This window comes from Piliocolobus tephrosceles, chromosome 17 (assembly GCF_002776525.5).
Source record: "Piliocolobus tephrosceles isolate RC106 chromosome 17, ASM277652v3, whole genome shotgun sequence".
Classification (NCBI taxonomy): Eukaryota; Metazoa; Chordata; class Mammalia; order Primates; family Cercopithecidae; genus Piliocolobus; species Piliocolobus tephrosceles.
This window is the reverse complement of record NC_045450.1, coordinates 51,918,265-51,944,979: the sequence shown is the minus strand read 5'-3', so window position 1 is coordinate 51,944,979 and position 26,715 is coordinate 51,918,265. Positions and strand designations below refer to the sequence as shown.

The 26,715-nt window shown below is 47.7% G+C and overlaps 1 protein-coding gene across 3 annotated transcripts in view; it reads right to left on the bottom strand.

Moving 5' to 3' along the window:
* C17H16orf70 (chromosome 17 C16orf70 homolog) overlaps window positions 1-26,715 on the bottom strand; it is a 37,637-nt gene that overhangs the window by 2,140 nt on the left and 8,782 nt on the right. For all 3 annotated transcript variants that reach the window (XM_023210129.1, XM_023210127.2, XM_023210128.1), the window contains exons 3-16: window positions 26,069-26,151; window positions 20,947-21,030; window positions 15,572-15,615; window positions 14,382-14,461; window positions 14,000-14,094; window positions 12,622-12,719; window positions 12,420-12,532; window positions 6,742-6,875; window positions 6,256-6,339; window positions 2,330-2,412; window positions 1,828-1,871; window positions 1,289-1,332; window positions 1,079-1,137; window positions 53-125 (exon numbers count right to left, since the gene is read on the bottom strand). In XM_023210129.1, coding sequence (XP_023065897.1) covers window positions 53-125; window positions 1,079-1,137; window positions 1,289-1,332; window positions 1,828-1,871; window positions 2,330-2,412; window positions 6,256-6,339; window positions 6,742-6,875; window positions 12,420-12,532; window positions 12,622-12,719; window positions 14,000-14,094; window positions 14,382-14,461; window positions 15,572-15,615; window positions 20,947-21,030; window positions 26,069-26,151 — 1,118 coding nt within the window. The remainder of the gene's footprint in view (window positions 1-52; window positions 126-1,078; window positions 1,138-1,288; window positions 1,333-1,827; window positions 1,872-2,329; window positions 2,413-6,255; window positions 6,340-6,741; window positions 6,876-12,419; window positions 12,533-12,621; window positions 12,720-13,999; window positions 14,095-14,381; window positions 14,462-15,571; window positions 15,616-20,946; window positions 21,031-26,068; window positions 26,152-26,715) is intronic.

Below are 26,715 nucleotides of genomic sequence, written 5' to 3'. Positions count from 1 at the left end.
CCATGACCAGCAACCCCCCAGGCAGTTTATTTCTAGGGCTTCCACAGCTTACCTCAAAGATCATTCGCTGAAGGCCAAAACAGAATGTGGAACCAAATGGGTTGGTGTTGTTTGGGGAGGAAGACCTGAGGCCAGAGAATTCAGAATTAGAGGGGCAGACAGAGGCCACAGCCTTGAAACAAAGGATCCAGTGTTTTCTGGGGTGTGGGATACTGGTCAGTAGTCTCATGGCTGTGAGTGTATGTCTGTTTCCCACAGAGGCCTGCAAGGTCCTAGGGGTAGGGATGGCCTCACTCAACTCAGAATCGTACATACAGAACCCCACAGGGCACAAAAAGTTACTGTGGAACTAGACTAGGGTGGTGAGGAGTCAAGAGGGCTCTCTTGAGTGAGAGAATCTCAGGCAGCATGGCAACCAGGAATGGGGCTGTGGACGTCAGCAGGCAGCAGCTTTGATGGGAAAAAGACATCCCAGGCCAGCCAGCCAAGCCGTCCTTCCTTATGAATTCATAACTAAAGGTGAGAAGGCCCCCATACCTGGAGGTAGGGTTGGGAGACGGGAGCTACCCCTGGGGACAGTCTCTCTATCACAGGTGAACACAGAGAACAGTTGACTTACTCCTAATGTGGAGTGGGGCAGGAATTAGGCTTGTGGCAACACCAGAAACTTCCGTAATTTTTTTTTTTTTTTTGAGATGGAGTCTCGCTCTTTCGCCTAGGCCGGACTGCAGTGGTGCTATTTCGGCTCACTGCAAGCTCCGCCTCCCAGGTTCACGCCATTCTCCTGCCTCAGCTTCCTAAGTAGCTGGGACTACAGGTGCCCACCATCACGCCCGGCTAATTTTTTGTATTTTCAGTAGAGACGGGGTTTCACCGTGTTAGCCAGGATGGTCTCGATCTCCTGACCTCGTGATCCGCCCGCCTCGGCCTCCCAAAGTGCTGGGATTACAGGCGTGAGCCACCGCACCTGGGCAACTTCTGTAATTTTTAAGCAACATCCACTATGCCAGGCTTCCCTGGGCTTTCTGGGCTCTGAGGAGTCAGGTGGGGTGGCCAGGGACATCAAACTCCTGCTCACCTGTGCAGGACAACAGGCTTCTCCACAGGGTGGCCCAGGAGCTCCTGGATGTTGTCCCACTGCAAGAGGGACAGAGGGGAGCAGGGGGTTAGTAGGGACATGAACATGCCTGTGACCAATGGCTGGCCTAGAGGACACAGCCCCATGCTGCCTGCAGGTTCATGTCCACCTCATGCTCAGGCTGTGCCAGGTAGGAAGATAGGTGCTCACCTTGCTGTAGGTCGTGCATGTTTCTGTCTGACCATCTGCATTTTCTGAAAGAAGACAGCAGGGCAGATTGGTAGCTGGCCCAGACTACCTGTGGCCCCAGCCCTAGGCAGGATCCAGACCTAGTGTCCCTTTGCACTGGGGTTGGAGTACATGGGGAGGACTAACAGGCTGTTTTGGAGTTCCAGGGTGGAAGAGGATGGAGGGGTGAAGGGAGATCAGTCAGGTGTGAGCTACACCAACTGGCAGTGGGTGGCAGGCAACAAGGATAGGCTGGGGGCCCCTGGATGATCATCTGTAGATAAGAAACTCCCCCCTCCACAGGCCAGCAATCCCACAGTCAAAGGAAAAGGCCTCAAGGGCCTCTAGGAGACTCAGACCAAGAACACTGCAGCCCCCAGAACAATGAGTGCACCCCAGAGGAACTGAGGCCATGGGCAGAGGCTCTACACATCCAACCACTGCTTCGATCTTTCTCCCTTCTCATAGTGGAAAATATACTCTAAAACCCCTCCTTTACCCTGAGAGCTTTCACTACTCACCTTTCTTTATGGCTAGTGGAATCTTGAACTCACAGCGATGATAACTGGAGAGAAGGCAGATGGGTAAAGGCTAGGCCTCCTAGAAGGCCTGGCCACTCCCATATTCCAACCCCATACCCCAGGAGAAACAGAACCAAACACACCTGTCCAAAGCCCTGGCTCTGAGCCCCTGACAGTATTCATTGAGAGAGGCCAGATTTAGGCACGGAAGTCAAACAGAAAAGATCTTGGCCCTGGGGTCTGGAGAGCCTATGACCTTGGGTAAGACATCAAGCTTTCTGAACCGATTTCCCTATTTATAAAATGGGTTCAAACAGAGAGATGTAAGGCACTGGACCCTGTGCCAGGAACACAGCAAGCACTCAGGAAATTCACTTCCCATGAAACAGCAAGAATTCAGATGTAGATAAATTAGTGAACACCCAAAGCCACAAGCTCTTTCCTGGGGTTTTCAGTCCAAAACTCACTTTACAGAGGGGAAGGTACAGACAGGTGTACTCACATGTTGAAATTATAATGCCCAGGGTAATTGGTGTGTAGAACAAACTTCTTCACTTTGTGTGTATTCGCATCAAAGAGGATGTCCTGGAATAGAAAATAAGGGTACTCAAGGAGGGAATGTTACTGAGGCAGGGCAGAGGCCTTTCCAAGGGCATGCCCAACTTGGGACATCCACTCTACTCCACAGCGAGAATGCCTGCAGGCATCACCTTTCTTCCAGACAACAGTCCAGGGGACAGGCCAACCAGCTTTTAGACATTTTCTTTCTTTTTTTTTTTTTTAGACAGAGTCTCACTGTATCACCGAGGCTGGAGTGCAGTGGCACCGTGTCAACTCACTGCAACCTCCGTCTCCTGGGTTCAAGCAATTCTCCTGCCTCAGCCTCCCGAGTAGCTGGGATTACAGGTGCCCACCACCACACCTAGCTAGTTTTTTATTTCATTTTTTATTTTTAGTAGAGACGGGGTTTCACCATGTTGACCAAGCTAATGAAGTGGGGACCCAACCATCTACAGACCTGACAGGCACAGGGTCTGCAGCTACCAGTTCTTAGGAACAAAAACATAAGGGAGATCCTTCCTGCAAATGGCACCTGATAAAAAAAATCTAACTGAGAGCAGATTTTGGCTCTAAGGCTACCAAGAAGATTGAGAGTCACTTCTTTTTTTTTTTTTTAGAGACAGAGTCTCACCTCTGTCGCCCAGGCTGGAGTGCAGTGGCATGATGTCGGCTCACTGAAACCTCTGCCTCCTGGGTTCAAGCGATTCTCCTGCCTCAGCCTCCCCAGTAGCTGAGAATACAGGCGCACACTACTACGCCCGGCTAGTTTTTGTAATTTTAGTGGAGATAGGGGGTTTCACCATATTGGTCAGGCTGGTCTCGAACTCCTGACCTCAGGTGATCCACCCACCTCGGCCTCACAAAGTGCTGGGATTACAGGCGTGAGCCACCATGCCGGCCAAGTCACCTGGTTCTTGGCTCAAGGCCACCTGACTATTCTGAATTCCACAATCCATCAGACCCTCCTGGCTTCCACTACACACTCTGTGGGAGTCAGCAACTCCAGGAACTGAAGTTAGAGCCCGACCTCTCTCCAGGACTTGGACCTGGATTTGATGCCACCCAGTGAATACTTCCCTCCTATCCCCTACCCTTCCCAGCTTCATATTCATCTAACTGCTTGGGTCTGTGACCTCAGGGTCACCTCTGACTCTACCCCCGTACCCACAGCCAACTAAGTCCTACTGTGGCCAGTCCATTCTCTCCATCTTCCCTGTCACCTATTGATGGCAGCAATGGCCCACCTGGAGCGGCCACTGCGAGGATGCCGACTGCAGCAGGGGAAGCGTGGCCAGGACCTCTGTTTTCCTATAGAACTGTGCAGAGCCGGCTGGGTGCGGTGGCTCAAGCCTGTAATCCCAGCACTTTGGGAGGCCAAGACGGGCGGATCACGAGGTCAGGAGATCGAGACCATCCTGGCTAACATGGTGAAACCCCATCTCTACTAAAAAATACAAAAAAAAAAAAAAACTAGCCGGGCGAGGTGGTGGGCGCCTGTAGTCCCAGATACTCGGGAGGCTGGGGCAGAAGAATGGCGTAAACCTGGGAGGCGGAGCTTGCAGTGAGCTGAGATCCAGCCACTGCACTCCAGCCCGGGCGACAGAGCGAGACTCCGTCTCAAAAAAAAAAAAAAAGAACTGTGCAGAGCCTGTGGGAACTGGGAACAGGTGAGAGTCCTGCCCTCTACTGAGTTGGCAGGGCAGGAGCCCATGCTCCTTGGTGTAGCTGCAGCCTCCCAGCTGCAGCTCCAGACCCTGGCATCCCTGCACTCTCAGGGCCCCAGAAGGCCCCTTGCCCTGGCAGGCTTGAAAGTGCCTGCTTCCACTCCCTAGCCTCTCCCCACTCCCGGTGCCTGCTCTGGGGAGGAGCAAAGTTGTGGCTGAGCCCAGGCGCTGTCGCAACCTGGCTGGGAGTGCACACGCTCCGGGGGGCACTGACACACTAGCCCCCTGCTGCCTTGGCATGCACAGCATGGGCACCATGGATGGCATGTTGATGGCGGTAGGAAGCAGAAGGGCTCCTGGGCGGAAAGGGCTGGGTCCCAGGTGAAACCCCACCTTCAAGCCAGGGATGGCCTAAGGCCTGGGGGCTGGGCTGCCAGCTCTGGATAGAGTCTGGGTGGAGTGAGAATTTATGGTGCTTTTTGCAGGCCTGCTCATGGACTAATCAGTATGCACTTCCTCCCTTCTGAGCCCATAAAAACCCCGGATTCAGCCAGACTTGGACAGACGTCAAGACTACCAGCTGTGGGAAGGAGCTACCCACTTCAGGTCTCCTTGACTCCTCAGGACAACCTGCCTACAGAAAGAAGCTACCCACTATGGGTATTTTCTCTGCTGAGAGCTGGACACTCGTCAGGACGACCTGCCTATGGAAAGGAGCTGCCCACTATAGGTCTCCTCAGAACTGTTCTGTTGCTCAATAAAGCTCCTTTCCTTTTTGCTTACCCTCCAGCTGTTTGCATACCTCAATCTTCCTGGACGCAGGACAAGAACTTGGGACCCATTGAATGGTGGGACCGAAAGAGGTGTAACATAAATAGGGCTGAAATGCCCTGCCCCGCTTTCCCCGTTACGAGCAACAAGAAGGGCTGCAGCCCTTCAGGTAGCCCAGACCTAGGAGCTCCCCAAGCCAGAGCTGTGACACCCTGTTTGGGGCTCTGTGGTTCCTGGTGTCTCCAAGCTTCTGGGCGTCACTGCGTTCTCCCTGTCCAGACACGGGTGCCAGCAACGGAAGCTGCTTGCAGTACATGTGATCTAGCCTTACCCTTACATGGAGCCGGCGCCTATGCTGGCGCCTGGAGCCGCCCGCCCCACCACAGCAGTCAGCATGCCTGGCAGGGCGCAGTGGCCGGACGCCACATTCACTCGCTCACACACCCCTTGCCATTCCATGCCTGGCTTGCCCTTGGCAGGCATGGGATCCAGGCCGGTAGCGTGAGCCAAGCGCAGCCTGCCAGGCTGAGTGAGCAGAATGAGCCCAGTGGGACCAAGCAAAAATTGGGGCAAAGGCACCACCGGCCACAGAGGTTTCCAGCTAGAAAAGCAACACCCTAAAGTTCTTGAGATACTATCATCACTGGCCTTTGAACCAGAGGTCCAGCTTCAACAGCACTGTTCCCTCCTGCCACCATCCTACTCTCAGGAGTTCATGACCCGACAGCAGCTACACTACTACTCTTGGCTCCTGTGTTTGGTCTTTCCCACTTGGACAGACTCATTCGCTCCTCACTCCCTCTCTGGAATCTACTCTTTGCTGCCTCAGGACCTCAGACCCTAGAAAACTCAAAGGTTACAAGACCCATGGTCCAGGCCAGCCCTGCCCTCTGAGATGTTTCCTGCTGAAACACTGTTTACACAATCATTTCTCATGTCTGCATCTTACCCACCAGCTGGACTGTCCACACTGGCCAGCTACCAAATACATCCAGCTCCCTGGGTCCAGAGCACAGGAATACAGCAATGCCTCTGGGGTGGTCCTCTAAAAATATACAAGCACACCTCACTGTCTCCAAGCCTTTTCAGTCTCCATTTTGTGACTCAAGAAGAGGGTCCTATGCTTTATAAAAGGGCAGTTCCCCAAACAGCTTAATCTGAATGATTTCCAAGGCCTCCATCTGTGGAACATATTTCCCTCAGAAAAGAAGTCAGTATGTACCAGGGAACCTAGTGTTCCTGAGCAATCCTGGTCGCAGGAAAGGTCTACTTTGGAGTATCAGAGCCTATGCAGAACCACCCTGGGCAGAGCCAGCTGGCACTAGGTTCTCCAGTGTCCATGGTTCCAGCTGCATGTGGACACACAAACCTGCAAAAGTGCACTGTCCACCCCAATAGAAATGAAGGGCTTCTCTGAGGAATCACAACTTACCACTCCAAGAGTGAAGTAGTTAAAAAAGTAGTCATTGCACTTCGATGGAACTTGTTTATGAGGGGAAGGAGAATGAATTTTCATCTGTAGGGAAAAAATAACCATAAATTAAAATCCATCCCTCTAATATAGTTCTGGATTAACTTAAAGTCTACAAATTGTGTTCCATGAGTAACATTAAGCTGCAGTACAAGCAAGAGTGTCGGGAGTCTCAGCTCCTGGTGCTGACCAATCTAGGAGGAGAGGGGCCAGTTGTCATTGATTATGGACTGCCTTGGTCTCCAAGGAAAGGTAGGCACTATGGAGAGGGACAGAGTCAGGGTAATTGGACTACAGGGGTTAGAAAACAGTTTTCAATTTACTTTACCATTAGCTTTAATTAGAACAACTTCTATGGGAAAATAGCAAACAGTTTACATTTACTCAATATTAAATTGGTGTTGATTTAAAAAAAGAGGGAGAGAGACTGCAACATAATTCCCCTACCTTGTCTTCTGATTTATAGAAGACTTTGTGTGGAGAGCCAAGCATGCTAAGAACATCTTGGCAGGAATCACCAAAATACACTGAACGTTCAAATACCCGCATCTTGGCATCTGCTAATAGGCCAGGTCCACAACCTGCAAAAAACAAGAGAGAGAGGTTGTCAGGTTATGGTTGGGACCAGAGACCCTCTCTGGGGGCCCCAGAGAAGCTACTGGCTCCATGCTACATTATTAGGTCTGGCAAGGGGCAAGACTGCATGCAAGCAGAAACATCAGGTCACCAGGGCTTAAGACTGTACAAGAGATCACTATCTATTCAAAATAATGCCAGGGACTTATTCAATCCCCCACATGTGACATGAAGCTCTGAAGACTTCATTCACTTATTCATTCACTAACTATTTTATTGCCTACCATGTGCTAGGACATTGTGCTAGATGTTGAAGAAACAAAAGTGAACAAAAGCAGTGCAGTTTCTGACCAGACATGGTGGCTCACTCCTGTAATCCCAACACTTTGGGAGGCCAAGGTGGATGGATTGTTTGAGCTCAGAGTTCGACACCAGCCTGGGCAACATGGTGATACCCTGTCTCTACAAAAACATACAAAAATTAGCTGGGCATGGTGTTGGGTGTCTGTAAGTCCCAGCTACTTGGGAGGCTGAGGTGGGAGGATCACTTGAGCCTGGGATGCAGAGGTTGCAATGAGCCAAGATCACACCACTGCACTCTAGCCTGGGTGATAGAGACAGTCTCAAAAAAAAAAAAAAAAAAAAAAAGGCAGTGCTGTTTCTTTCCCATAAGCTCCATCACTGAAGCTTATGTGTGCTGGAGAAGCTCCATCACTGGAGCTTATGTGTGCTGGAGAAGACCTTAATCAGATCATCACACAACGATGGTAAGATGCAAAGATTTATGTTCAGAGGTACTTCTTGGCCGGGTGCCGTGGCTCCTGCCTATAATCCCAGCACTTTGGGAGGTCAAGCGGGGTGGATTGCTTGAGCTCAGGCATTCAAGACCAGCCTGGGCAACATGGTGAAACCCCGGCTCTACAAAATATAATACAAAAATTAGCTAGGCGTGGTGGCACATTCCTGCGGTCCTAGCTACTTGGGAGGCTAAGGTGGGAGGATCACTTGAGCACCGGAGGCAGAGACTGCAGTGAGCTAAGATCACACCACTGCATTCCAGCCTGGGTGACAGAGGGAGACACTGTCTTTTAAAAAAAAAAAAAAAAAAAAAGAGAAAAAGATACAAAAGTACTCTCAATGGTAACCCCTAACAGAGACACTGAACCTGTAAGACCGCTCTATCAACAAGTAGAGTGAAGCATACATTACTTGACTCCCTAATTCTACAAAAACACCTGACAGAGCCCTCCAACCCAGACAAGAGCCATTATCACTCAAAAGGGACAAACCAGCTAAGTGGAGGAATAAAAGACCTTCTGATTTGCCAAAAGTTTATTCTTTGGGAAGAATCTTTAAGCTCTGACTTTTTCTAATACAACATTTCAGAAATGATTACAGTTAATGACACACACACAAACACACAGATGTGGAAGTGGTTGTAGCACAGTAATAGACACACCAACAGTAAACATTTCCCCATTTTGTGGAGGGGGAGACAAGGTGTTTTGCTCCTACCCCCCAGCAAAAAAAAAAAGGAAGCAAAAAATCTGAGAAGGATTGTAATTCCTGGTGCCATGATAATCACTGACACCATCTTATTCAACACAAGGCTTTACAGTTGTCAAAATTCTCTCATGTGTAACAATCCATTTGCTATATACAGAAGCTTTAGAGAACCCAAATCTTAAATAACTAGGTACTGAGTTCAGCTAACCCAAGAATCTCTATTCTCAGCAAGTATACACTGAGGGGCAAATAAAGGCTTCAAGCCTGGGTGACCTATAGAACCCACCAAAAGTCCTGTCAAGCTGGACTGTGGGCCCAAAGTATCCAGTGGCCTAACACATTTCTTCAGGTGCCAGATACGTGTGGATGACAGATGGGGGCTGCAGGGAAGAAACCCTTTACAGGTGAGTCTTCTCTTTTGTCGCCCTCTGCTTGAAGTATATCCAGGTAGGATTACCCCCAGTTTCAGGCTACTTTTTAGATTGTGATTCCCCAGAGTGTATCTTTCTACAAATTATTGTGGAAACCCAGATGGCTGAACTGACTCCCTGCATTAAAACCATCACTGCAGCCATATTCCATAAGGAAGGATATGAGAAATGAGTGGGTCAAGAAACTTGTGCTTGCCACAGGAAACTCTCAGTGAAGACGATAACCCTCTGAGGCCCTGACTTAACAAATCGTTTGCCCTGCTGACAGTGTAAGCAGTGAGCAGTGTGACTGCTGGGAATGTGCTGTACAAGGTGGCAGACATAATCGGCTGGGAGTCCACCCTTAACAGGCTCCTCCTGCTGTCATCTGGGATGATTAATGACCCTGGTCCTTGACCACCCTGCTGTTTCAAGCAGTGATCCTCTTGGGAAAAAACATACTAAATCACTTGACCTTGCTGTCACATCTCAATTCTCTCAAAAACCATGGCTCACGCTGGGCACGGTGGCTCACACCTGTAATCCCAGCACTTTGGGAGGCTGAGGCGGACAGATCACTTGACGTCAGGAGTTTGAAACCAGCCTGGTCAATATGATGAAACCCCATCTCTACTAAAAATACAGAAATTGGCCGGGCGCGGTGGCTCAAGCCTGTAATCCCAGCACTTTGGGAGGCCGAGACGGGCGGATCACGAGGTCAGGAGATCGAGACCATCCTGGCTAACACGGTGAAACCCCGTCTCTACTAAAAAATACAAAAAACTAGCCGGGCGAGGTAGCGGGCGCCTGTAGTCCCAGCTACTCGGGAGGCTGAGGCAGGAGAATGGCATAAACCCGGGGGGCAGAGCTTGCAGTGAGCTGAGATCCGGCCACTGCACTCCAGCCTGGGCGACAGAGCGAGACTCCGTCTCAAAAAAAAAAAAATACAGAAATTAGCCTGGCGTGGTGGTACACGTCTGTAATCCCAGATACTTGGGAGGCTGAGGCATGAGAATTGCTTGAACCCAGAAGGCAGAGGTTGCAGTGAGCTGAGATCGTGCCACTGCACTCTAGCCTCAAAAAGTAACGACAACAATAACAACAAAAAACCCCAAAACCACAGCTCAAGTGTGATACTCCTTTAAGTGGCTGTTCTGTCTTGGCTAGAAAATCACATTTTAAGAAATTCTAACCTGGAGGTTGTGAACCGTCTAATCATTCACAGAAGTGGGCTCAGAGTTTATATACCAGATTCTTAATAACTAAGAACCATTTGCGAGGCTGAGGTGGGAGGACCGCTTAAGGCTTGGAGTTTGAGACCAGCCTGGGCAACACGGGGAGATCACATGTCTACAAAAAAATAGAATTAACTGAGTGTGGTGGTGGTGTGCACCTGTAGTCCCAGTTTCTTTGGAGGCTGAGGCAGGAGGATTCCTTGTGCCCAGGAGTTAAAGGCTGCACTTAGCTATGATGGTGCCACCGCATTCCAGCTTGGGTGACAGCGGGAGACCATGTCTCAAATAAAGAAAAAAGCAGCAAAACCCCCCCCAAAAAAACAAAAAAAACAATGCCTCAGAGACTGATGCAGGAAAACAAATGCTGGTTGGTTAGGCTATGAGCTCCACGAAGGTTCTCAGCTATCTTTATGGGAACAAACTCCACGCTGAAGCTCCCAGTCCCGTTAAGCACAATTCACAACCCAAAGCAGCCGACATTGGCCAGGCATGGGAAAGTCACAAAATGAGGCATGGATCCTGGAGGGACCAGCTACTGAAGGTGGCAACTCTTTTTCTTTCTTTTTTTTTTTTTTTGTGAGACGGGATTTCGCTCTTGTTGCCCAGGCTGGAGTGCAATGGCGCTATCTCGGCTCACTGCAACCTCCGCCTCCCAGGTTCAAGCGATTCTCCCATCTCAGCCTTCTGAGTAGCTGGGATTACAGGCACGCATTACCACACCTGGTTAATTTTTGTATTTTTAGTAGAGATGGGGTTTCATCATATTGGTCAGGCTGGTCTTGAACTCCTGACCTCAGGTAATCCGCCTGCCTTGGCCACCCAAAATGCTGGGATTACAGGCATGAGTCACCGTGCCTGGCCAACTCTGTCTTTTCATTGTTGTTGTTGTTGCTCGTGGTTGGCAAAATTCTTGCGAAGGTGTGGCCAAACCACAATTCAACAAGTCCCGTCTGCTTGCCTACGTTGAGAACTTGGCATTAAGGGTAGAAAAAGGGAGCCAGGCATGGTGGTGCGTGCCTGTAGCCTACTCAGGAGGTTAAGGCAGGATTGCTTGAGCCCAGGAGTTCAAGGCCACAGTATTCCACTGCAGCACACAGGCCTGGGCAATACAGGGAGAAAAGCTGGGTGTAGCGGCTTGCACCTGTAATCCCAGCACTTTGGAAAGCCGAGGGAGGATCGATTGAGCCCGGGAGTTCAAGACCATTCTGGGTAACACAGCAAGACCCATCTCTACATACACAAAAATTAACTGGGCATGGTAGCACGTGCCTATGGTCCTAGCTACTTGGGAGGCTTAGGTGAGATTGCTTGAGCCCAGGAGTTTTGAGGCTGCAGTAAGCTATGATCACACCACTGCACTACAGCCTGGATGACAGAATGAGACCATCTCTTTTAAAACAAAACAAAACAAAACAAAAAAAGGTAGAAAAAATGGGAGAGCTGGCCAGGTGCGGTGGCTCATGCCTGTAATCCAGCACTTTGGGAAGCCAAGGCGGGCAGATCATGAGGTCAGGAGTTCGAGACCAGACCAACATGGTGAAACCCCGTCTCTACTAAAAATACAAAAATTAGCTGGGTGTGGTAATGCACGCCTGTAATCCCAGCTACTTGGAAGGCTGAGGCAGGAGAATCGCTTGAATCTGGGAGGCAGAGGTTGCAGCGAGCTGAGATTGCACCACTGCACTCCAGCCTCAGCGACAGAGCAAGACATTGTTTCAAAAAAAAGAAAAAAGGAAAAAGGGGAGAGTAGTGGCACTGCAACCCACAGGATGCATCTTCAGGAAACACTTGGGAACTGCCACGAAGCTATATAAGCACACAGCAGGCCTATGTGCATGCTGAGAGAAGCAGTGCTGTTGCTTATTAAGATTTGCTAATTAAAGACTATGTCCAGTCCCTTGATAAAACTAAACAAAAGCTTTAACCATAAACATCTGCATAATTTGTCTTCTACCAACTATGTGGCAATGGACTGAATGCTTTTGTTCCCCTAAAATTTATATGTTGAAATCCTAACCCCCAAAGTGATGGTATTAGGAGGTGAGGGCTTTGGGAGGTGATTACATTATGGAAGCAGAGACCTCAGGATTGAGATCAGTGCCATTACAAAACAGACTCCACGGAGTTAGCTAGCCCCTTGCACCATATGAGGAAGTCTCTTCTATGAACTAGACTGCAGGCGCATCCAGATACTGAATCTGCCAGTGCTTTGATCTTGGACTTCCCAGCCTCTGGAACTGTAAAGAAATACATTTCTGTTGTTTAGCAGCCACTCAGTTTATGGTATTTTGTTACAGCAGCCTGAATGGACTAAGACACATCCTAAGCACATGGGATTTTAGACTGTCTCAACATAGGTATAATGGGGAATGTACCAACCTCAAAGCCAGTCACTGACCTGCAGCAAGCAGCCGAAGTCGTAAACCTGCAGGTCCAGTTCCATCTCGAAGAACATCTACACTCTCAGCATACACATTGCCCAGGAAACAGCTCAGAGGCATTATGGGAGCCCTGGGGACAGGCACAGAATGAGCAGAGGCTTGGTTCTTTCTCCTAGGCAGCCCAGGCCTTAGCATGAAACTCATGCTCCTTACACTTACTTGGTATCCTGTAGGCTGTTGCCACTGTAGATATACATTCGTTTTACAGTTGCTCCATGGGGTATCTGGAGAGAAGCCAGGCCATGGGCAAAATTGGGCTGCAAACAAAGGTCAAGAGTTTTACTTAGGGCACTACAGGTCATGGGACTCAGGCTCTGGTCTTCCCTGTCACTCATGGTCTTCAAGAGCTGCTCAGGTCAAAGGGTCAAAGCACATCCTCAAACCTGGCTCTCTGGCTCTGGGTCAGTAAACTCCCCAAAATCATGCAAGTCCACCTTTAATTCTGCTTGGTTTTCCTTTCCTTTTCTTTTTTTTTTTTTTTTTGAGACAGAGTCTCACTCTGTTGCCCAGGCTGGAGTACAGTGGCATGATCTCAGCTCACTGCAACCTCCACCTCCCGAGTTCAAGTGATTCTCCTGCCTCAGCTTCCTGAGTAGCTAGGACTATAAGCATGCACCACCACAACCGGCTAATTTTTTGAGACAGAGTCTTGCTCTGTCGCCTAGGCTAGAGTGCAGTGGCACAATCTCAGCTCACTGCAAGCTCCGCCTCCCAGGTTCATGCCATTCTCCTGCCTCAGCCTCCTGAGTAGCTGGGACTATAGGCGCCCGCTACCATGCCCAGCTAATTTTTTTGTATTTTTAGTAGAGACAGAGTTTCACCACGTTAGCCAGGATGGTCTCGATCTCCTGACCTCATGATCTGCCCACCTCGGCCTCCCAAAGTGCTGGGATTACAGGCGTGAGCCACTGCGCCCGGCCTTTTTTTTTTTTTTTTAAATATTTTTGGTAGAGACAGGGTTTCACCATGTTGGCCAAGCTGGTCTCCAACTCCTGACCTCAAATGATCCGCCCGCCTTGGCCTCCCAAAGTGCTGGGAATTACAAGCATGAGCCACCACACCCGGTCAGTTTTCCTTTTCTTCATAGGGGAAAATGCAGAAATGCTTCCTTAATTAAAATAAGCATTACGAAAGCTTATCATTTTCACAGCCCTAAGAATGAATGAAATGTTTGCAAAAATAAAGGTAATTGAAAATCCAGAGGATGAAACCTCCAAATTCTAGGTAACCAGGAAAACTGCTGATTAGGAGTTTGAAAATAAGGAATGAATGAACTTATCTCTGAAAAGTGAGCCTGACCTCACTCCATGGTGGCAAATATCCTCTTCCTGGGAATGCCAGCCTGAACAATGTTCTTCCTCTGTCAGTCCCACCCACTCTGCCCCTTCCTTGTCCCGTAAAGAGCTCAAATACATGGAAACCAAAGAAAGTCTGCCTATCTAATACCCACTGCTCTATCCCCATCCCATGACACCGTCTGCTGAGCCATACCACACAGACACTGGGCAACAAACACCAGGGGACAGGAAGGGCTAACCTCATACTTTGGAGCCTCGGTCCATGAGTCTAACTGAAAAGAGAAAGACAGTCCTCTGAAGTTGAGATGGAAGAGCTGCTCAGCGGAGTTGTACACTGTTGGGGGTGGGGGAGAAGAAAATAACATGGTTGACTGGCATCTGAAATGGCTAACATAAACCAGCCTGGCAGGGAGTAATGACTGACAACACCTTCCTTGTGGCTTGTTTCTGAACTGGCCTACTAAGTTGAAAACAAGGGGGAGGATCTTTCCTTCACACCCAAGTACCAATCCCACAATCCTATGGGAGCCTGACTCCAGTGGGGTGGGATGGCACTACCGGGCAGGTTTATTGCTATGAACTGCCACTGATGACCAGAGGAATCAGATGGACTTGGCTTACCTCCAGGATGGGTTGCGCCAAAAGACTGGTCAATCTGTTCAATGGTAGGAGCTATGGCCTGAGAATTAAAATGCACGCCACTGAAAAACAAAAATATTTTTTAATACTAGGCTTCACAAGATGGGCTCACAGATCATGTGAGATGATAGTAGCTGGGAGAGTTATTTTTAAGATGCAGGCAGGTGAGTCTCTAATTATATCAAAATACAAAGTTAAATTAGAGAACTTTTAAATAAGAGAATGAGGTCAGGAGAAGGTCAATTCTCATGAGGATGATATACAGAGTTGATCCTCTGGGGCTTTAAGACACCAGTGACTCTTAGGAAGAGGGTAGAGAAGAAAAGCCACCAGACCCTGAGGTATGAAGGCCCCAGTAAAACTAAAAGACAACTAGAACCTGCATGGGCCAGTGGTACCACACATTTGCTTGTCTACTCCTCTATCAGCAAAACTGCCTGAGCCTGCCCCAGGAATCAGGTCCTCTTCACATCCTCAAAAAGGGAAAGGGAAGCCAGTTAAGGAAACTTACTGAAAGGAGTATTCTATCGCTTGAACCCAGCAGGCAGAGGTTGCAGTGAGCCGAGATGGCGCCACTGCACTCCAGCCTGGGCGACAGAGAGAGACTCAGTTTCAAAAAAAAAAAAAGAAAGAAAGAAAGGAATATTCTAGACTTTTAGATGGGGCATGCTGCCTTGCCATAATGGGGGATCAACAACTTTGGATTGTGCATGTCATTCCTGCTGTAATTCTAAAAAGTACATTAGAGCTCTAAAATGGTGGTCTCTTTGGCATTCTCTTCAGCATAGGATTTGGAGTCAGACCTATCTGGTTTGTACCACCTCTATTATACTCATGAAAACATGAAAAGAGGTGATAAGAGAGGCTGTCAGGGGGAGGGCAGCTATGACCCAGGAGACTGTCACATCACCTCTGAGCTGAGGTCTGGCTTTGTTGAGTGGATTAAGTTAGATGACATATACGTGAAGTGTTAAACACATCATGTATTCTTAATGAGGTTTACTTCTCTTCTCCAGGAAACTGAGCAGGCTTGAAGGTTGTCTCAGGAAATCATGGCACCAGGCTATAATTCACATCTGTGACAGATGTGAATCTTTACTAACTTAACGAAGGTAGTATATATGGACTGTCTATACCAAGTGTGACATATACCAGCAGGGGAGAAAACTTACCAATATTTTAACTTTACTTTAGTCAAATCATACACTTCGATCACCTAAAAAAAAGTTTAAGAGTTGTCAATGCTCTGAAGGTGATGAGAGACTAAAAACAATTAAAAATACATTTCTAGAATAAATAGTAAAAAAAAAAATCTATTACTAATAGAAATTTTATGGAAGCACTGCATGTTGTCTTTTGTTCTCATTTAAAATTTTTAAAAAACTTTTTGTAGAGACAGAATCCTAGCAAAACTGAAAGACTATGTTGCCCAGGCTGGTCTCAAACTCCTGGGCTCATATGATTCTCCTGTCTTAGCCTTCCAAAGTGCTGGGATTACAAGCATGAGCCACCACGACAGTCCTTTGTTCTCATTTTGAAACTGAGGAGAAAACACACAGCATAACCTCCTCACCCTCTCCTAGTGGACTGCTCAACAGATGTCCATGGATGCTCTGGGTCAAGGCTCTTACATGCAATCCACTTTTGGGTCAGGCTGGAGCACACACCACCCTATAGGACAACGATCTCTTCCACAGACATGAAGCTTGTTAAGGCTCTGCTTTGGACACTAAGCTCCCTTCCTCCCATCTCATACATTGCTGCATTTTAAAACCCAGGTCGGGTTGCTTTTGAAAATAGCTTATTTTAGCTGGGCACGGTGGCTCACGCCTGTAATCCCAGCACTTTGGGAGGCCCAGGTGGGTGGATCACATGAGGTCAGGAGTTCCAGATCAGCCTGACTAACATGGTGAAACCCTGTCTCTACTAAAAATACAAAAATAGGCTGGGTGTGGTGGCACATGCCTGTAATCCCAGCTACTCAGGAGGCTGAGGCAGAACTGCTTGAACCTGAGAGCTGGAGCTTGCAGTGAGCCGAGATCACGCCACTTGCCCTCCAGTCTGTGCGACAGAGCGAGATGGATGGATGGAAGGATGGGAGGGAGGAAGGGAGGGAGGGAGGGAGGGAGGGAGGGAGGAAGGAAGGAAGGAAGGAAGGAAGGAAGGAAGGAAGGAAGGAAGGAAGGAAGGAGGCAAGCAAGCTAGCTTATTTTGAAGTTGATTTTGTTTACAAAACAAAAAGATGGAGGGGGAGGTCTATCCTGTTAGAAAGTAAGCCATAATATTTGTCACACAAGTGTGACAGTATTCAGTTATGTCCCTGATGAAGAGGATCTGGTTGAAACAAGAAAGCCTCAGGACCTTTGTGAAGCTTGCTCTTTTTTTTTTTTTTTTTTGGAGACGGAGTCTTGCTCTGTCGCTGTCGCCCGGGCTAGAGTGCAGTGGCCGGATCTCAGCTCACTGCAAGCTCCGCCTCCCAGGTTTTACGCCATTCTCCTGCCTCAGCCTCCCGAGTAGCTGGGACTACAGGCACCCGCCACCTCGCCCGGCTAGTTTTTTGTATTTTTTTAGTAGAGACGGGGTTTCACCGTGTTAGCCAGGATGGTCTCGATCTCCTGACCTCGTGATCCGCCCGTCTCGGCCTCCCAAAGTGCTGGGATTACAGGCTTGAGCCACCGCGCCCGGCCCGAAGCTTGCTCTTTAATGGCTTCAGCCTCAGATGAAATTCAAAGAACTCAGGGCAGGGCAGAGATAAAGGAAAAGGCACACCTAACACTCCGCCATCAGTGGTGCCAAGTAATAAGCACTATGAAGTCCTCCATGCAATGGTGTCAAGGGTTTGGCAGCCAGCAGCACAAGTAGGGGCTCAGAGCACCATCTACCATCCTCCAGCTGGGAGGTTTGGCTCTCATTGTGGAGACACAAGCAGAGCTGGCTCAATATCTGTTTGTCCTGCCAATCTGACCCTGACTGTGGAAGAGGCTGTGGGGCATTGTATGCAGGAATATCTGGCACTGCCACAGAAACTGAGACATAATAGATAGTAGGTTCACTTTTGGCCAGAGACCCTATCCCTAAGTTTATTTAGAGACCACAACACTGAACCAAATTGGAAACTTCTTGACTACAATGTAGCTCTTTTGATCCTATCTGCTAGAAAGAACTGCTCCCTCTGCTAGGCCATCACAGCACTGGAATGAACCCTTTCCTCCCTACTTGTGCATTCTGTTAACTGGTCCACTAAGTTAAGCCCCTTTAGGGACTCATTAATTTGCATAGGGAAGGTGTTCAATTCATGTTAGGCAATTCTGCCTGGTGTGAAGCTTGAAAGCATGAAAAGAAGTGCCAGGAGGGGATGTGGAAGGAAGGGCAGGGGAACAGCTATCATTCAGAAGATAGCCAGTGTCTTGCCGGGCGCAGTGGCTCAAGCCTGTAATCCCAGCACTTTGGGAGGCCGAGATGGGCGGATCACGAGGTCAGGAGATCGAGACCATCCTGGCTAACACGGTGAAACCCCGTCTCTACTAAAAATACAAAAAACTAGCCGGGCGAGGTGGCGGGCGCCTGTAGTCCCAGCTACTCCGGAGGCTGAGGCAGGAGAATGGCGTAAACCCGGGAGGCGGAGCTTGCAGTGAGCTGAGATCCGGCCACCGCACTCCAGCCTGGGGGACAGAGCAAGACTCCGCCTCAAAAAAAAAAAAAGAAGATAGCCAGTGTCCCCTTCAGAATATCTGGGCATGGGAGTATACCATGCCAAACTGGCATGCCATTTCACTGAGGCTTGTCTAGCAGAGGGCCTCTACCTTCAGCCAGAAGCCCTCCTTCTCATAGCAGGTGCAGGCACTCACCTCCCTCACTTCTATCCCTACAGCTGGCCAATCATCCCCCAAAGCTTCCCACCACCCGCCCTGTGCAAGTGAGCCTGCACGATGTTCCTCCTGTATCACTGGCACCCCACCTGCCAACAGCCATATGGATCCAACACATATAGGTGCTTCAACCCTGCCTGATCAACGGGAAAACAGTGGACCAGAGCTAATCACAGGGCATGAAGCAGTACTTGTGACAATGGACCCAGAGTGCTGGCCATCTTGGAGTCCTTCATGTCACCAGGAGCATCAATAAGCAGATTTCATCTCTTGGAGCTTGCTGCAATACAGGGACAAGCCCCTGGGAAGGTTAAAGCCCATAATTTTCCACCTCTGGGCTACAGAAGCTCCTGATTTCCCCAGAGGGGATGAGATGTGGCAGCAGCCAAGATAAAAATGGAAAAGACAGGTGGCTGTAAAGGTTGTGACTTATAAAGCCTCATTCCACAGGGCTGTCTCTCTTAGGCTTGAGGCAGGGGGTGGGGAGCAACTGTAGGAGGCAGCATCAGAAGAGGCGGATTCTGAAGGTGTTGGATGGAAGGGCAGGAAGACAGGTCAGGTCACGCTGGTGCCAACCAAAAACATCTGGGTGATTACTTGCTCAGTTTCCAGAAGACTCAGGCAGGACCCCAGTCTCTCCTTCATGGGGATCCCACAGAAAGCAGAAGAGGATTGCCGGTTCGATTTTATCTCCTTTCCTATCCAAAGGTATTTTCCATTCCTCACACTTCTGTACATTTCTTCAGCTTTTCTCATTTATTTCCCAGACCCATCAACAGAGCCTAAGTGGTCAGCTACCACATATTGTCAATATCGAGTTAAAAGCCTGGCATCAGGTAGCCTACTTATCCTCTCTGTCCCTCAGTTGTCTTGCTAGTAAACAGTTCCTACTCACAGGCATGTTAGGATTAAATTAGAAAATGCGTGTGAAACACCCAGCCACGTGCCTTGTATATACTAAGCACTCACTAAACATATGACATTGTCTTCACCATGCTGTGATTCTATGGGCTGCTGGCCATCCCTTTCGTTGCCCATTTAGGTTACTTCCAGCTTCTCATTACCATGGAATGCCATTACCTTCCCCCAGTGTTTCTGGGTTACATTTTCTAAAGTGGACTTTTACCAAGTCAAAGGGAAATGACTGCTTGTAAAGGCATTTCCATGTTACTAGATTAATTTCCTCCCAATTTGTGATTATGCCATATTGATGATCATCCTCTGCCCTTTCCCAGTGTGGAACTTCTGGCCATGAAGACAGGATAGAATGAGGAATTCTAATTCCACATAGTGATTTTCTTTCCACGTTCTGTTTTCTCTCCTTAGCAGTTCACTTGTGACATGGATGATGAGAACTGGGAAGTACCCAAGTCTTTTGGAAAGGCTACTCCGTAACCCAAGGACAACAACTCTGGCATGCCACTGCCCAGGGCCCATTCAACCTCATGACTTTGAGGCATGACTCTGGTGTCCCATGACTAACCTGTGAGGCCCAGGCATTTATAAACAAAGTATATTATAAACAGACTGCGCTGGGCACGGTGGCTCACGCCTGTAATCCCAGCACTTTGGGAGGCCATGGCGGGCAGATCATGAGGTCAAGAGATCGAGACCAGCCTGGCCAACATGGTGAAACCCCGTCTCTACGAAAAACACAAAAAATTAGCCGAGCATGGTGGCACGCGCCTGTAGTCCCAGCTACTCAGGAGGCTGAGGCAGGAGAATTGCTTAAACCTGGGAGGCAGAGGTTGTAGTGAGCCAAGATTGCCCCACTGCATGCCAGCCTGGGCAACAGAGCGAGACTCTGTCTCAAAAAAAAAAAAAAAAAAGACTGGGCTGGGTGCGGGGGCTCATGCCTGTAATCCCAGCACTTTGGGAGGCTGAGGCGGGCAGATCACAAGGTCAAGAGTTCGAGACCAGCCTGGTCAACATGGTGGACCATGTTTTAGTAGAAACTCCGTCTCTACTAAAATTACAAAAAATTAGCCGGGTGTGGTGGTGTGCACCTGTAGTCCCAGCTACTCAGGAGGCTGAGACAGAAGATTGCTTGAACCCAGGAGGTGGAGGTTGCAGTGAGCCAAGATCGAGCCACTGCACTCCAGCCTGGGCGACAGAGCTAGACCTCACCTCAAACAAAACAAAACAAAAAAATAGACTGGACTGAAACAGGTGTTAGCAAATTACACTGAAATGCCAATTAAGATAGCCCTACATATTAGTAAGTTGTTTTTTTACATTTCCTCCTCAGGGTTAAAGAATCAACTCATTGCTGGTGTTGTTAACCCAAGCCCTAGCATTCTAGGAAGAACAGTTTCCATTTTCTAACCAAGTTACAGTGTTTGACAAAAGAATAAAGTAAAACAATCTTGTTTTCCTGGACATGAAAGCCCCTTCCCCACAGCATGTTTCCCAAATCTTCAACACTCTTTCACCTTCCCCTCTGGAGCCTGGGAAAGCAGCTCTTCCCAGCCTCTTTCTGACCATCCCAACCACTTCCATCTTCCCTCTTTTTAGGGGAACAGGCAAAGCTTCAGTTCCCTACATTGTAGTGATCTCTGAACTAAAGAAGTCCACACTTACTTATAAGTTTTTGAAACATCTCACAATAGCACATACTAATCAGCTCCAGAAAGACTGGCCCAGCTGGACATGAAACATTAGTTGTCATTTATAGTTACCTTAAGTCTCTGATTGAAAGCATCAAACAGTAGTTTGATCCCGTCCTGAGTCAGGTTAAGAATGAGGTCATGGCTTAGAGGAGACTACAAAACAAAAATAAAACACATTCTGAGTAACTGGTTTATTCACTGAACACCTACTGAAAGCCTTACAATATAAATGCAACACACAGGGAATATCTAAGTGCAGGCAGTCCCTCTCTCCTCCAGCTAATGATGCTTGGAAACCAGAAAAAAACTGCTGCATGAATACATGGTGTTTTTTACTTCTAGCCTGCAGCTGCTGTTTCTTAATATCGGATGAAAAGAGCCTCTCCCTTCTGGGCTTGAGTAAAAATACCTGGGAAAAGGGACAAAGTTATATGAGTATACAGGTCATTTTCCTTTCAGGATCCAGGGTCCACATATGCAGTATGAAGTTCATTGCCATTGAACCTACAGAGCAGTTGGTGAGGAATACAGGTCATGTGAAAAGGCCTAGTTCAGGATCTAAACTCAGTAGATACTGCTTATGCCTATCAGCTGAACCTACATCCATTCATACTCGGGCTGTTCGTACCATCCACAGGCAATACATTTTTATTCTTTGACGGTTTAGATCAAATTCTAGGACAAAGAAATATACTGTGATCTGATTATGAATGACCCTCTTATCCCTCTTCTCTCTCCCACCAACCTCCCATCCCATTTCATATGTGCTTCTTCCTGAAAAGCCTAAATCTAAGATCTAAAGAGTCACATTTCTGCATTTGCCCCCTCTGAATCCTGGGGGAGGGGAGTAGCAGAACAAAGCAGTGAACAGAACCCTGGTGACCTTAGGTAACTCTCAAAACTTCTCTAAGCTCTGGTTTCTTCATAGGAATACCTTCATCCCTTCCCTCCAGGGTTGCTAGGAGGACAGAGACAGTAGGTCAGAAAGCACCTAGCCCAATACCCAGCACACAGCACTCTCCTCTTGTGTCTGCCCCATCTGCGTGCTTCTGGTCCAATTCAATTAATTCAAGGATTCAATGTCCGAAGATTCTCCACAGCCCTGATCGAGGCTGCCCAATAGTAGAAAGAAAAACACCATCTAAAACCCCACCCTTCTTTAACACATAGCTGCTCAAAATGTTTAGTTTCTTTCTTTTTTTTTTTTTTAGATGGAGTATTGCTCTGTTGCCCAGGCTGGAGTGCAGTGGTGCAATCTCACTCACTGCAAGTTCCGCCTCCTGGGTTCACGCCATTCTCTTGCCTCAGCCGCCTGAGTAGCTGAGACTACAGGCGCCCGCCACCACGCCCGGCTAATATTTTGTATTTTTAGTAGAGGCAGGGTTTCACTGTGTTAGCCAGGATGGTCTCGATCTCATGACCTCGTGATCCACCCGCTTTGGCCTCCCAAAGTGCTGGGATTACAGGCGTGAGTAACTGCGCCCGGCCAAAAGTTTAGTTTCTTTATAGAGCTTCTCAAGTTAGACAAAGTGAATGATGGAGATATGGCTATCAGAGACAAAGACACAGGCTGGAAGGCCACAAGTCACTGCTAGTGTTGGCCTTATTGGAGGAATTCTCTCCTAAGAGTCTTTTGGGATTAGTGCACGTTGCTTCCTTCCATCCCAATGATCCCCACAAGGCAGCAGGCTCAGGTAGTACCATCATGCTTGACAAAAACTAAAGGAAGAATGTTATAATTTTCTAGTAGGTCTATATGAATGTCTAAACCATTAGGTCTCAAGCAAGATAATGGAACAATGAACTCTGACCTTGGATTACCAGTATCAACCCAGAACACAAAGTTCCATTTTGGAGAGAGCCATTCCATGGAAGTAAGCAGAGTGAAGCAACATTTTAGTCTCTCAGGAATCTTGCTTGGAGGAGGAATGTGCCAGGATCTGGATTTTCCTATACTTTCCCAAGATCTGATTTTTTTTTCCCCTGGCATTGTTATAATTCAGGATATAACCTAGCAATTTTCAAAAGCAATCAAATTACTCTCAGAGTCAATGTTTTATTAAACTTTATATCTCTAAAACCAAAATACACATGTACTATGTGGTATTTAAGCAGGTTCTTCCAGTAACCTAGCTGTCCTCCATATGAAGCAGTTTAGAAAAATCATCTGCTACCAGTTAATACCTTATCCCTCTAAGAAAGATGGGATGTACTTGACATTTCATTTCCAAGGTGTGATTTGCATAGAGCCAAGAAGATATTTCTGAAATGTTTAATGCAGACAAAATGTTTTCTGCATTTGGGAAACAAAGAGATAAATGGGTAAGAAAGGGAAGAAAGTAGGCAGAAGAAGAGAACAGGACCCAAATTTAAGAAGCATCACATTGGTTGGGTGCGGTGGCTCATGCCAGCACTTTGGGAGGCCGCGGCAGGTAGAATGCTTAAGGCCAGGAGTTTGAGACCAGCCTGGCCAACATGGTGAAACCGCATCTCTGCTAAAAATACAAAAAGTAGCCAGGCGTGGTGGCATGTGCCTATAATCGCAGGTACTCAGGAGGCTGAGGCAGGAGAATTGCTTGAGCCTGGGAGGTGGAAGTTGCAGTGAGCCGAGATCGTGACACTGCATTCCAGCCTGGGTGACAGAGCGAGACTCTGTCTCAAAAACAAACAAACCCAAAGATTATTCTATTATCAAGAAACTATACTGTTTTACAGAAAAATAACTAGATTACTTATTAATATGCCACAACTCTCATGAGTTACAAATGAGGAAAGCAGAGATCTAAATCAGGATTCAGACTCAAACCCCCCCCCCCTTTTTTTTTTTGGAGACAAGGTCTTGCTCTGTCACCTAGGCTGAAGTGCAGTGACACAATCATACCTCACTGCGCATAATCCTCCCACCTCAGCCTTCCAAATAGCCAGGATTATAGGCGTGTGCCATCATTCCAGGTTAATTTTTAATTTTTTTTTTTTTTTTTTTAGACAGAGTCTCGCTGTGCCGCCCAGGCTGGAATGCAGTGGCCGGATCTCAGCTCACTGCAAGCTCCGCCTCCCGGGTTTACACCATTCTCCTGCCTCAGCCTCCCGAGTAGCTGGGATTACAGGCACCCGCCACCTTGCCCGGCTAGTTTTTTATGTATTTTTTTTAGTAGAGACGGGGTTTCACTGTGTTAGCCAGGATGGTCTCGATCTCCTGACCTCGTGATCCGCCTGCCTCGGCCTCCCAAAGTGCTGGGATTACAGGCTTGAGCCACCGCGCCCGGCCTAATTTTTAATTTTTAATTTTTTGTAGAGATGGGGAATTACTATGTTGCCCTGGCTGGTCTCGAACTCTTGGACTCAAGCAATCTTCCTGTCTCAGCCCTCCCAAAGTGTTGGGGTTAGTGGTGTGAGCCACAGTGCCTGGTCAAACCCATATTTGCTAACGTGTTAAAGTTGTTTAGAAGATATTGGGGAAAATCAGCTTAATGCTAGCACTGTTTATACCCAAATATTGGAATAACAAACAATGATGGTGGTGATATAAGAAATAAATTTTGGCCAGTCATGGTGGCTCACGCCTGTAATCCCAGCACTCTGGGAGGCCGAGGTGGGAGGATCACTTGAGTTCAGGAGTTTGAGACAAGCCTGGAAAACATAGTGAGACCCCATCTCTACAAAACATAAAAATAAATTAGCCAGACATGGTGGCATGAACCTGTGGTCCCAGCTACTCAGGAGGCTGAGGTGGGAGGATCACTTGAGCCTAGGGGATTGAGGGTGCAGTGAGTTGTGATCGTGTCACTATACTCTAGTCTGGGTGACAAAGCAAGATACTGTCTCAAAAAAAGTAAAATACATTTTCTTAAAAGTTAAATAGGCCAGGCGTGGTGGCTCATGCCTGTAATCCCAGTACTTTGGGAGGCCAAGGTGGGCGGATCAACTGAGGTTGGGAGTTCGAGACCAGCCTGACCAACATGGAGAAACCCTGTCTCTACTAAAAATACAAAATTAGCAGGGGCATGGTAGCACATGCCTGTAATCCCAGCTACTCGGGAGGCTGAGGCAGGAGAATCGCTTGAACTCAGGAGGTGAAGGTTGAGGTGAACTGAGATTGCGCCATTGCATTCCAGCCTGGGCAACAAGAGCAAAACTCTGTCTCAAAAAAAAAAAAAAAAAAAAAAGGTAAATAAATAAATAAAATTAAAGAGAATCCACTTTGGCACTGAGAATTCACAGTGGTTCAAGAAACCATGCACACTCCTACAAGTCCCCTGTTCTGTCACAGGCACCACATGAATACTCAAGCACTTGCTTGGAGACTAAGCATGTCTTCTCTCAGATCCCTCACATGAGGGTCTCACTAGGCTGGTAGAGGGGTACAACATGGCAGAATGTAATCTCTGGGTATAGGTAACAGGCCCAATTCTGACTCTGCTCCAAGCCAAACTGAGAAGCCTCTCAGAAATTTTGCCCACCTATAATTTACAACATTCTTCATGTCAGAAATAAGCTGTCATTTGCTTTAGGATCTGAAACTAATTGGAACAAATAGAACTGAAATAATCTAACTAGTACTCAAAGGGTCTCAGAAAAGTCATTGAGGACATCCTTTAGCCTCCGTAGGCTCAAAACTATTCCCTGAGGCTTGTGACACACAGGACACCACAAAGGCTGTTCAACATGGCGGCAAATGGTCTGTGTCACAGAACTGCAGATTTCAGAGAGTCCAGTGGTGGGAAGACTACACTTTGAGAGAGATAAAGGGGTGAATTATATGTTTCCTTTCAAATCTGGTATGCTGTGCTCGCTAGAGATCTGTACTACAACAATCCTGAACACAAACTAACCAACAAAGCAGAAAAGACAATTTTAAACACGGAGTGGATGGTAAGCACCCTAAAAGACCAGCGATACCCTCTGAAGCGACCTACCACTGAAAAGTCCCGGTTTAAGGGCCTGTAGGCAAGTTGAGCACAGGCAAAACACAGGTTCAATTACTACTGCTCTTCCAAACCTAGCTGCACTAGATGATCAAGAGCAAAAGTTTCAGAATCAAAGAAAAGGTACTTGATAACTGGCTGGTGCTAGAGATTCTCCCATTCGAACACAGCTATCCTTGCCAGTCAGCCTTTCCCAAAGCATCAGCTCTGGAAGTGACTCACTGCCGAGGGATGCTATTTCAATAAACAAACCAGCCACCACTCACCTGTTCACTGTAGAGAACCTGGACATTTTTGATGATGCGACAGTGCTTCTGAAGAATGGCTACTGCCTGAGCCAGAGGCATTCCTGAAATAAAGCAAGAAACCTGTGTGGTTATTTTGGCTATACATTTATTGACATCTACCACTTCACTAGGCACTGGTCCCTGTAGTAAAGCCTGGGGATGTTTGGGGGCTACTAAGGTCTACAGATACATGAGTAAATAAGAGTTCAATAAGCAGTAAGAGCTATAATAAAGTTAAGCAGCAAGCACTAAGAGAATACTTGGATTGTGCACAGGTGTCCAACTCTTTGAATGCAAGGACTCTTTTGCTTATCTGTGGTGGTGGATATCACAAAAATCATGCATGGGCCAGGCGTGGTGGCTCATGCCTGCAATCCCAGCACTTTGGGAGGCCAAGGCGGGAGGTTTACTTGAGGTCAGGCGTTCAAGACCAGCCTAGCCAACATGGTGAAACCCCGACCTTTTGGCTTCCCTGGGCCACAATGGAAGAAGAATTGTCTTGAGTCACACATAAAATAGACTAACACTAATAAGCTTTTTTTTTTTGTTAATAAGCTTTAACAAAATAAAAATGTAAAATGTAAAAAAGGTCCGTGCATCTTTTTTTTTTTTTTTTTTTTTTTTTT